The sequence below is a fragment of the Nycticebus coucang genome, chromosome 14 (genome assembly GCF_027406575.1).
Source record: "Nycticebus coucang isolate mNycCou1 chromosome 14, mNycCou1.pri, whole genome shotgun sequence".
In the NCBI taxonomy this organism is placed as follows: Eukaryota; Metazoa; Chordata; class Mammalia; order Primates; family Lorisidae; genus Nycticebus; species Nycticebus coucang.
The window spans coordinates 32,162,406-32,175,145 of record NC_069793.1 but is presented as its reverse complement, the minus strand read 5'-3'; the positions used below and the strand labels follow the sequence as shown (position 1 = coordinate 32,175,145).

At 41.8% G+C, this 12,740-nt stretch overlaps 1 protein-coding gene across 1 annotated transcript in view; it reads right to left on the bottom strand.

Annotated features, from left to right (window-relative positions):
* Positions 1-8,709, bottom strand: part of CCDC73 (coiled-coil domain containing 73) — a 133,572-nt gene extending 124,863 nt beyond the window's left edge. The window contains exon 1 of the mRNA XM_053562930.1: positions 8,572-8,709. Within this exon, the coding sequence (XP_053418905.1) occupies positions 8,572-8,709 (138 nt within the window). The remainder of the gene's footprint in view (positions 1-8,571) is intronic.
* Positions 8,710-12,740: the final 4,031 nt, after the last annotated feature.

Below are 12,740 nucleotides of genomic sequence, written 5' to 3'. Positions count from 1 at the left end.
GCTGTGTGACATCACAGCATTCTATCGGGGGCGATAAAGTGAGACTCTGTCTCTATAGAAAAAAAAAGTAGTATCTGTTATACCTTTTAAAAATAAGGAAATCTGATTCTTTAAACTCAGAATACATGGCTGGGCACCTGTAACTCAGTGGTTGGGGAGCCAGCCCCGTGCACAAGGGCTGATAGGTTAAAATAAAAAGAACTCAAGAATACTTGCTACATACATTTATTTTGTCACTTAATCATGTGCTGACTTATTTCATTATTTAATCATTTCATAGATACCTGTATTATAACTTTTAAAAAAATGTAAATGTAATTTCCCAAAGAGAGTTATTTTTCATCAGCCATACTTTCTAACGATAGTATGATCTGTGTAGTTCCAGGGACTCAATAAATACTAGTTGACGCAGAGACAAGATGGCTGACTGAAGCCAGCTTTCCACAGAGGCTCCTGTCCAGAAGGAGAGTTAAAGGACAGAAATTTAGCAAGTAACCTGGCAGATTAGAGCTGTGCCAAGAGAGAAAGTTGAAGAATGCACATCAACCCTGCTGAGGCGAGCTGCAACACCAAGGATACAAACAAAAGGTACAAAATCCATCACCAAGCAGAAAGGAGTCCCCTCCCCCATGAGAACGGCTCAGAGTACCCCATAAACAAATGAGCAGAGTTCAAAAGTCCTCTCATTATACTCCACGGGAGAGACCCTTCAAAAACTTGACCTACTTCCCCTACAAGGGTGCCATGGCACTCTCCTGCCAGGCATAAAACTGTGTAAAACTGTATATATTCTCTACCTACAATTCTGAGCTCCTAGCACTCCACTCCACTCTCTGAGGTCTGCAGGCCTATCCCCCAGGAGTCGAGATTCTTCAGTGATTTCTCGAGGGGTATGGACAAGGCCTGGACTACAGCTGGTCAGTGCTGATTCTGCAACACGGGAGTGAAGAGAGGATGGTTGGCTGAGAGGGAACCACGCTGGAGCGGCGGTGCCCCGAGACGCAGAGCAGCAGCCGTTTTTGGCAACAATAGGGCTCACCCCCGGTTATTCCAGAGTCACACCCCATCTCTCTGGGCAACCAGAGTAGGCCAGGCATCTTCTCAGGTGGCAACGACCAGGGACTAGAAAACGCACACGTAGAGCCAGGAAATTCCCAGGGCAGGGCTGACCCAGAGGACTGCTTTACTGAGCCTAAGATGCACCTGGCCCCCAGGGGATCATCAGCCTAAACAAAGGAGGGCAGGCAGAGGCTGGAACTGACAGGTAATCATGCTGTGGATACAAACTACCAGGCAACAGCACAAACAGGGCCTGAGGCGCAGGTTCTGGGAACTCAAAACAGCTTCTCTTCTGCAGGGCAATTTAGCAGGGACAGAAACAAATTCCCGCAAAGTTTTGTTTTTTTTTTTTTATTAAATCATAGCTGTGTACATTGATATGATCATGGGGCATCATTCACTAGCTTCACAGACCGTTTACCAAGTTTCACACATACCCTTGTAAGATGCACCGCTGATGTAATCCCACCAATCCCCTTCCCTCTACCCACCTTCCCACCCCGCAAAGTTTTTCTCTTCTTTCACTACCATCAATCAGGGGTGGGGCTGGAACTGAGTGAACAGCCCAAGCCTCCCGAGGTTGTCAGACCTCACCTCCCCCTGCTGGATAGTGGCAGGGAGCAGCGGCCTGACTGAGCAGACATAGATCTCCGTGTGATTCAGTAAGGTGCAAACCCCTGGAGTATCTGCTCATTGGAGGCAAGTGGGTCAAAGCCCTGGGGGTTTATCAGTGAACAGGGTGTGACAGAGGTGCAAGGTGGGGAATGAGGCATCAACCTTCCCAGACTAATCTATTTGCTGGATGGGTCCTCCTGACTTCACATAGCACTGGAGCAAGTCATATGTGAGTTGTCAGCAGGCCCCTACCATCTAGTTGCCAGAGACCTTTTAAACTCTCCGAACTGAGACAGGTACTGACTGAGACAATTGATTTGGACCTTTTGAACTGAGTGAATCACCTGAGGACTATCCAAGTGGTGCCCTTGGTGTGTGGTTGTAGGAAGGTTTGATTTTCCTTTTCCAGTTGTTACCTATGGGAGTGCAGGGTGACTTAATTCCTGGTATTAGTCCACAGCTGAGACTTCAACCCAGAGTAACTGTTTCACTAGGTTTGGAAAGACACCAGTTGAAAACAAGACAGAGCCACTTAACCCCAACACACCAAACAGGTCCCCAGTTTCTCAGGCTGTAGCACTGCACGGGTCCACAGCAAAGCTCCAGGGGAAAAGTTAAATGGTGTAAAATAATCATGGGGCGGAATCAGTGGAAAAACTCTGGTAACATGAATAACCAGAGTAGATCAACCACCTCAAGGAAAGATATGGCAGATGTAACTGAAGATCCCATTCATAAACAGCTAGCCGAGATGTCAGAAATCGAATTCAGAATTTGGATTGCAAACAAAATTAATAGAATGGAGGGAAAGTTGGAATTAGAAATTCAAGGAGCAATTCAAAACTTGGAATTAGAAATTCGAGAAGAAATTCAAAGGTTGTCTCAAGAATTCAACGAATTTAAAGATAAAACCACTGAAGATTCTGACACACTGAAGCAAGAATTTATAATCCACAAAGATCTGAAAAATACAGTAGAATCCCTCAGTAACAGAGTGGAGCAAGCAGAAGAAAGGATTTCTCACACTGAAGTAAGACTGTTGAATGCTCCAAAACTATCAAAGAGGAAGACAAATGGAGAGCAAAAACGGATGATTCTCTCAGAGAACTCTGAGATAATTTGAAGAAGGCTAATATCCACCTAATTAAAATCCCTGAAAGCAATGAAGTGGCTTCGCAAGGCACAGAGGCCCTTCTCCATGAAATTATGAAAGAGAATTTTCCAGACATGCCAGGAGATTCTGAAATTCAGATAGCAGTTTCAGAACTCCAGAACGACTCAACCTGAATAACACTTTCCCCAGGCACATCATAATTAACTTCACTAAAGTTAATATGAAGGAGAGAATTCTGAAAGCAGCCAGACATAAGAAAACCATTACCTACAAAGGGAAGAATATTAGAATGACTACAGATCTCTCTGCTGAAACTTTTCAAGCCAGAAGAGGGGGGTCATCGACTTTTAATCTTCTAAAACAAAATAACTTTCAACCCCGGATCCTGTATCCAGCTAAACTGAGTTTCATTTAAGATGGAGAAATTAAATACTTTAATGACATTCACATGTTGAAGAAATTTGCCATAACCAAACCAGCTCCTCAGGATATTTTCAGACCTATCCTCCATAATGACCAGCCCAATAATCTACCACAAAAGTAAACTCTCTCAGAAACTTTTGATCAAACTCCAACTTCCACAGTGGCGAAAGGATTAAAAATGTCCACTGGACTTTCAAAAAACTCGATACCCAAAATTTTACCAGACTTATCAATATTCTCCATTAATGTGAACGGCTTAAACGGTACCCTAAAGAGGCACAGGTTGGCAGACTGGATACAAAAACTCAGGCCACATATTTGCTGCATACAAGAATCACATCTTACCTTAAACACAAATATAGACTCAGGGTGAAAGGATGGTCGTCAATATTTTAGGCAAATGGTAATCAGAGAAAAGCAGGTGTTGCAATTCTATGGGCAGATACAATAGGCTTTAAAACAACAAAAGGAAGGAAGGACAAGAATGGTCACTTCATATTTGTTAAGGGTAATACTCAATATGATGAGATTTCAATTATTAATATTTATGCACCCAACCAGAATGCACCTCAATTTATAAGAGAAACTCTAACAGACATGAGCAACTTGATTTCCTCCAGCTCCATAATAGTAGGAGATTTCAACACTCCTTTGGCTGTGTTGGATAGATCCTCCAATAAGAAGCTGAGTAAAGAAATTTTAGATTTAAACCTAACCATCCAACATTTCGATTTAGCAGACATCTACAAAACATTTCATCCCAACAAAACTGAATACACATACTTCTCATCAGCCCACAGAACATACTCCGAAATCAATCACATCTTAGGTCACAAGTCTAACCTCAGTAAATTTAAAGGAATAGAAATTATTCCATGCATCTTCTCGGACCACCATGAAACAAAAGTTGCACTCAGTAACAACAGGATTCTGCATACTCACACAAAAACATGGAAGTTAAATAACCTTATGCTGAATGATAGCTGGGTCATAGATGAGATTAAGAAGAAAACTGCCAAATTTTTGGAACAAAACGACAATGAAGACATGAATTATCAGAACCTCTGGGATACCGCAAAGGCAGTTCTAAGAGGGAAATTTATAGCACTGCAAGCCTTCCTCAAGACAACAGAATAGAGGAAGTTAACAACTTAATGGGACATCTCAACCAACTAGAAAAGGAAGAACATTCCAACCCCAAACCCAGAAGAAGAAAAGAAATAACCTAAATTAGAGCAGAATTAAACGAAATTGAAAACAAAAGGATTATACAACAGATCAATAAATTAGAAAGTTGAATTTTTGAAAAGGTCAATAAAATAGATAAACCTTTGGCTAACCTAACCAGGAAAAAAAGAGTAAAATCTCTAATTTCATCAATCAGAAATGACAAAGATGAAATAACAACAGACTCCTCAGAAATTCAAAAAATCCTTAATGAATATTACAAGAAACTTTATTCTCAGAAATATGAAAATCTGAAGGAAATTGACCAATACTTGGAACCACGTCACCTTCTAAGACTTAGCCAGAATAAAGTGGAAATGTTGAACAGGCCTGTATAAAGTTCCGAAATAGCATCAACCATACAAAATCTCCCTAAAGCCCGAGACCAGATGGCTTCATGTCAGAATTCTACCAAACCTTTCAAGAGAAACCAGTACCTATATTACTCAACCTGTTCCAAAATACAGAAAAAGAAGTAATACTACCCAACACGTTCTATGAAGCAAACATCACACTGATCCCCAAACCAGGAAAAGACCCAACAAAAAAAGAAAATTATAGACCAATATCACTAATGAACATAGATGCAAAAATACTCAACAACCTCCTAACAAACAGAATCCAGCAACACATCAAACAAATTATACATACATCATGACCAAGTCGGTTTTATCCTGGGGACTCAAGGCTGGTTGAATATACGTAAATCTATAAATATAATTCAGCACATAAACAAATTAAAAAACAAACACCATATATTCTCTCAATTAATGCAGAAAAAGCTTTTGATAATATCAAGCGTCCCTTCATGATCAGAAGACTTAACAAAATTGGTATAGAAGGGACCTTTCTTAAACTGTTAGAGGCCATTTACAGCAAACCCACAGCCAAATATCCTATTGAATGCAGTTAAATTGAAATCATTTCCACTCAGATCAGGAACCATACAAGGCGGCCCATTGTCTACACTGCTCTTTAACATTGTAATTGAAGTGTTAGCCACTGCAATTAGGGAAGAAAAGGCGATCAAGGGTATCCATATAGGGTCAGAAGAGATCAAACTGTCGCTCTTTGCAAATGATATGATTGTATATCTGGAAAACACCAGGGATTCTACTACAAAACTCTTAGAAGTGATCAAGGAATACAGCAGTGTCTCAGGTTACAAAATCAACATTCGTAAATCGGTAGACTTTATATATACCAACAATAGTCAACCTGAAAAAACAGTTAAGGACTCTATTCTATTCACAGTAGTGCCAAAGAAGATGAAATATTTGGGAGTTTATCTAACAAAGGAAGTGAAAGATCTCTATAAAGAGAACTATGAAACTCTAAGAAAAGAATTAGCTGAAAATGTTAACAAATGGAAAAACATACCATGCTCATGGGCGGCGCCTGTGGCTCAGTGAGTAGGGCGCCGGCCCCATATGCCGAGGGTGGCGGGTTCGGACCCAGCCCCGGCCAAACTGCAACCAAAAAATAGCCGGGCGTTGTGGCGGGCGCCTGTGGTCCCGGCTGCTCGGGAGGCTGAGGCGAGAGAATCACGCAAGCCCAAGAGTTGGAGGTTGCTGTGAGCCATGTGACGCCACGGCACTCTACCCGAGGGCGGTACAGTGAGACTCTGTCTCTACAAAAAAAAAAAAAAAAAAACATACCATGCTCATGGCTGGGAAGAATCAACATTGTTAAAATGTCCATATTACCCAAAGCAACATACAATTTTAAGGCAATCCCTATTAAAGCTCCACTATCATACTTTAAAGATCTTGAAAAAATAATACTTCGTTTATTTTGCAATCAGAAAATACCCCGAATAGCCAAGATATTACTCAGAAATAAAAACGAAGCAGGAGGAATCACACCACCAGACCTCAGACTATACTATAAATCGATAGTGATCAAAACAGCATGGTACTGGCACAGAAACAGAGAGGTAGACATATGAAACAGAATAGAGAACCAAGAGATGAATCCAGCTACTTACCGTTATTTGATCTTTGACAAGCCAATTAAAAACATTCAGTGGGGAAAAGATTCCCTATTTAACAAATGGTGCTGGGTGAACTGGCTGGCGACCTGCAGAAGACTGAAACTGGACCCACACCTTTCACCATTAACTAAGATAGACTCTTACTGGGTTAAAGATTTAAACTTAAGACATGAAACTATAAAAAATACTAGAAGAAAAGTGCAGGGAAAACTCCTGAAGAAATCAGTCTGGGCGAATATTTTATAAGGAGGACCCCTTAGGCAATTGAAGCAGCTTCAAAAATACACTACTGGGACCTGATCAAACTAAAAAGCTTCTGCACAGCCAAGAACACAGTAAGTAAAGCAAGCAAACAGCCCTCAGAATGGGAGAAGATATTTGCAGGTTATGTCTCCGACAAAGGTTTAATAACCAGAATCCACAGAGAACTCTAATGTATAAGCAAGAAAAGAACAAGTCATCCCATAGCAGGCTGGGCAAGGGACTTGAAGAGAAACTTCTCTGAAGACGATAAGCGCACAGCCTACAGACATATGAAAAAATGCTCATCATCTTTAATCATCAGAGAAATACAAATCAAAACTACTTTGAGATATTATCTAACTCCAGTAAGATTAGTCAATATCACAAAATCCCAAGACCAGTGATGTTGTTGTGAATGTGGAAAAAAGGGAACACTTCTACACTGCTGGTGGGAATGCAAATTAATACATTCCTTTTGGAAAGATGTTTGGAGAACACTTAGAGATCTAAAAATAGATCTGCCATTCAATCCTATAATTCCTCTACTAGGTATATACCCAGAAGACCAAAAATCACAATATAACAAAGATTTTTGTACCAAAACGTTTATTGCAACCCAATTCATAATTGCTAAGTCATGGAAAAAGCCCAAATGCCCCTCTATCCACGAATGGATGGCTCAGTGAGTAGGGCGCCGGCCCCATATGCCGAGGGTGGCGGGGTCAAACCCAGCCCCCCTGCCGAGGGTGGCGGGGTCAAACCCAGCCAAACTGCAACAAAAAAAAAAAAAATAGCCAGGCGTTGTGGTGGGCGCCTGTAGTCCCAGCTGCTCGGGAGGCTGAGGCAACAGAATCGCGTAAGCCCAAGAGTTAGAGGTTGCTGTGAGCCGTGTGACACCACGGCACTCTACCCGAGGGTGGTACAGTGAGACTCTGTCTCTACAAAAAAAAGAAAAAAATAAAAAACAAAAAATAAAAAATAAATTGTGGTATATGTACACCATGGAATATTATGCAGCCTTAAAGAAAAATGGAGACTTTACCTCTTTCATGTTTACATGGATGGAGCTGGAACATATTCTTCTTAATAAAATATTTCAGGAATGGAAGAAAAAGTATCCAATGTACTCAGCCTTACTATGAAACTAACTTATGGCTTTCATATGAAAGCTATAACCCAATTATAGCCTAAGAATATGGGGAAGGGGGAGACGGAGGGGAGGGTGGCAGGAGGATGGGCGGAGGGAAGGTTATTGGTGGGACTACACCTACAGTGCATCTTACAAGGGTACATGTGAAACTTAGTAAATGTAGAATATAAATGTCTTAACACAATAACTAAGAAAATACCACGAAGGCTATGGTTAACCAGTGTGATGAAAATATGTCAAATGGTCTATAAAACCAGTGTATGGTGCCCCATGATCGCATTAATGTACACAGCTATGATTTAATAAAAAAATAAATCAATAAATACTAGTTGACTTAGGTACTAACAATCTGAAAATTCCTATTTTATCTTTTGCTGTAGTTTCCAAATTCTTCTATTTTCCATTTCCTAATCATTGATTTAATCTGTCCTATTCCCTTTTACTTCATTAATAACTATACTTTCTTTTATATATATATATATATACACATATAGGGTCTTACTATGTCACCCTCGGTACAGTGCCGTAGCGTCACTACTCACAGCAACCTCAAACTCTTTGGCTTATGCGATCTCTTGCCTCAGCCTTGGAGTAGCTGGAACTACAGATGCCCACCACAATGCCCAGTTATATACATTTTCTTTTTAAATAAGAAGTGTTTTTTAGTTCTTCCTTTTTCCTTAAGAAACAAAAAACTGAACAATATCAAGTTCTCTTATTAATAAAGCATTTAAAAAAGGAGCTTACCCTTCTCATACGCAACTCTTCTAATGCTTCCAATAAACTTGTTTTGAAATCTAACAGCTGAATAGAAAACAATGTCTCTGAAGAACTTTGAAGAGTAAAGTTAGACGATGATGACTCCGTCTTGAAATCATACTCCATGTTAATATTTATTTCCTATAATACAAAAAGGTTTTAACTGAAAAAATTATCTAGGCTCTTCGAGTAAAACCATAGTTACCATAAAAATGCAATAACCTGCATAACCTTGCATAATCTTCCAAGTTCAGCACTGAATAACAGTTTTATTATCACTCTTACTCTAACACAGATACAAAAAACACTTAGGAACAATGTTCCTATTTTTTCTGTTTCTGTTTCTTTGTGGCTGAGACCTTTTCTGGTGGTAAAGTCTAAAATTTAGACCCTCAAAGTCTAAATTTTCTGCCCCTAAACACCAGTCTCCTAAAAGCTGGGTTCAAAACCTTGCAGGTGAAGATGGCTGACTGAAGCCAGCTTTCCACAGAGGCTCCCGACCAAAAGAAGAGTTAAAGGACAGAAATTTAGCAAGTAACCTGGCGGATTTGAGCTGCACTAAGAGAGAAGGTTGAAGAACACACGTCAACCCCACCGAAGCGAGCTGTGACCACAAGGATACAAACAAAAGGTACAAAATCCATCACCAAGTGGACAGGAGTCCCCTCCCCCCATGAGAACAGCTCAGAGTGCCCCACAAACAATCGGGCAGAGTTCAAAGGTCCTCCCACTACACTCCATGGGAGACACCCTCTAAAAACTGGACGTACCTCCCCTACTAGGGTGCCACGGCGTCCTCCTGCCAGGCATAAAACTGTATATAGTCTCTACCTGGAATTCTGAGCTCCCAGTGCTACCCTCTACTCACACTGAGGTCTGGAGGCCAGTCCCCCAGGAGTTCAGAGTCTTGGGTGATTTCTCGAGGGGTGTGTACAGTGCCTGGACTGCAGCTGGTCAGCGCCGGCTCTGGGGCATGTGAGTGAGGAGAGGACGGTTGCAGAGAGGGGATTGCACTGGAGCAGCGGTTCCCTGAGGCACACTGCGACAGCCGTCTTTTGGCGACAATATGGCCAGGCATAAAACTGTATAAAACTGTGTGTGTTCTCTGCCCACAACCCTGGGCTGCCAGTGCTCCCCTCCGCTCTCGCTCCAAGGTCTGGAGGCCTGTCCCCTAGGAGTCCAGACTCTTGGGCGATTGCCTGAGGGGTGTGGACAGTACCGGGGCTGCAGCCGGTCGGTGCAGACTCTGGGGTACGGGAGCGGAGAGAGGATGGCTGGCCGGAAGAAAGCTGCACCGGAGCAGCGGTTCCCTGAGGCATAAAACAGCAGCCCTCTTCTGGTAGCAATACGGCTCACTACCGAATATTCTGAAGCCACACCCCCTGTCTCCCTGGGGAACCAGAGACTGTGAGTACAGGATTTGCCTGAGGCAACACCAACTTGCAAACCAGGGAAACTCCCAGGGCGGGGCTGACCCAGAGGTCTGCTTTACTGAGCCTAAGACGCACCTGGCCCTCAGGGGATCGTCAGCCTATAGACAATACAAGAGCAAAGACAAGCTGATTTGGAACTCAATTCAGCTTCTCTTCTGCAGGGGAACCGCAAGTTGTTCTGTTCTGTTCTGTCAGTAACATTAATCAGGGGCAAGAGTGGACCTGAGTGAAAACCCCCCAACTTTCATCAAGCACCCGAGGTTGTCAGGTCTCACCTCCTCCTGCTAGAGAAAGGCAGAGCACAGCGGCTTGGCAGACTTCCTTGTGATTCAGGCAGGTACAAACTCCTGGAGTATCGGTTCACTACAGGCAACTGGGTCAGCCAACTGCAGGGCTATCAGTGACTGGGTGTGACAGTGGTGCAAGGTGGGGAAGGAGGCATCAACCTTCCCAGACTGATCTACTGGCCGGGTGGCTCCTCCTGACTCCACGCAGCACTGGAGCAAGCCACACCAGAGTAGTCACCAGACCCCTGTGATCCAGTTCCCAGAGACCTCTTAAACTCTCTCACCCGAGACAGGTGCAGACTGAGACAATTGATTTGGACCTTTTGAACTGAACCAATCACTTGAGGACAAATCAGGTGGTGCCCTGGGTGCACGGTGGTACGAAGGTTTGATTTTCCTTTTCCAATTGTTGCCTGTGGTGGGCGGGGTGACTTAATTGCTGATATTTCTCCATAGCTGAGACTTCAATCCAGAGTATCTGTTTCACTAGGGTGGAACAGAAACTAGCTGAAAACAAGACAGAACCACTTAGCCCCACCACACCAGACAGGACCCCAGTTTCTCAGGCCATAACACTGTACAGGCCCTCAACAAAGCTTCAGGGGAAAAAAATCAAAGGGAATAAAATAACCATGGAGCGGAATCAGCAGAATAACTCTGGTAACATGAATAACCAGAATAGATCAACCCCCTCAAGGAAAGATATGGCAGATGTAATTGAAGATCCCATTCATAAACAACTGGCTGAGATGTCAGAAATTGAATTCAGAATTTGGATTGAGACAAGATTAATAAAGTGGAACTAGGAATTCGACGAGAAATTCAAAAGTTGTCTCAAGAATTTAACAAATTTGAAGACAAAACTACCAAAGACTTAGACACACTGAAGCAAGACTTTGCAGCCCTCAAAGATATGAAAAATGCAGTAAAATCCCTCAGCAACAGAATGGAGCAAGCAGAAGAAAGGATTTCTGACATTGAAGATAAAGCCTTTGAACGCTCCCAAACTCTCAAAGAGGAAGAGAAATGGAGAGCAAAAACGGATCATTCTCTCTGAGAGCTCTGGGATAATTCGAAGATTTGGATAAATCTCCAAATCATTGGAGATCCTGAAACAGATGAAGTGGCCTCGCTGGGCACAGAGGCCCTTCTGCATGAAATTATGAAAGAGAATTTTCTAGACATGCCTAGAGATTCTGAAATTCAGATAGCAGACAGTTTCAGAACCCCAGCATGACTCAACCCCAATAAGACATCCCCCAGGCATATCATAATTAACTTCACTAAAGTTAATATGAAGGAGAAAATTCTCAAAGCTGCCAGGAGAAAGAAAACCATTACCTTCAAAGGGAAGAATATTAGAATGACTGCAGATCTCTCTGCTGAAATTTTTCAAGCCAGAAGAGGGGGGTCACCGACTTTTAATCTCCTAAAGCAAAATAACTTTCAACCCCGGATCCTGTATCCAGTTAAACTGAGTTTCATTTACGATGGAGAAATTAAATATTTTAATGACATTCACATATTGAATAAATTTGCCATAACCAAACCAGCTTTCAGGATATTCTAAGACCTATCCTCAATAATGACCAACCCAATCCTATACCACGAAAGTAAACTCATTCAGAAACTTCAGATCAAACTCCAATTTCCACACTGGCGAAAGGATTAAAAATGTCCACTGGACTTTTGAAAAACTCAATACCCAAAATTTCACCAGACTTATCAATATTCTCCATTAATGTGAACGGCTTAAACTGTCCTCTAAAGAGGCATAGGTTAGCTGACTGGATACAAAAACTCAGGCCAGATATTTGTTGCATACAAGAGTCACACCTTAACTTAAAAGACAAATATAGACTCAGGGTGAAAGGATGGTCATCCATATTTCAGGCAAATGGTAATCAGAAAAAAGCAGATGTTACAATTTTATTTGCAAATACAATAGGCTTTAAAGCAACAAAAGTAAGGAAGGACAAGAATGGTCACTTCATATTTGTTAAGGGTAATACTCAATATGATGAGATTTCAATTATTAATATCTATGCACCCAACCAGAATGCACCTCAATTTATAAGAGAAACTCTAACAGACATGAACAACTTGATTTCCTCCAACTCCATAGTTGGAGATTTCAACACTCCTTTGGCAGTGTTCGATTGATCCTCCAACAAGAAGCTGAGCAAAGAAATCTTAGATTTAAACCTAACCATCCAACATTTGGATTTAGCAGAGATCTACAGAACATTTCATCCCAACAAAACTGAATACACATATTTCTCGTCAGCCCACAGAACTTACTCCAAAATCGATCACATCTTAGGTCACAAGTCTAACCTCAGTAAATTTAAAGGAATAGAAATTATTCCTTGCATCTTCTCGGACCACCATGGAATAAAACTTGAACTGAGTAACAAAAGGAATCTGCATACTCATA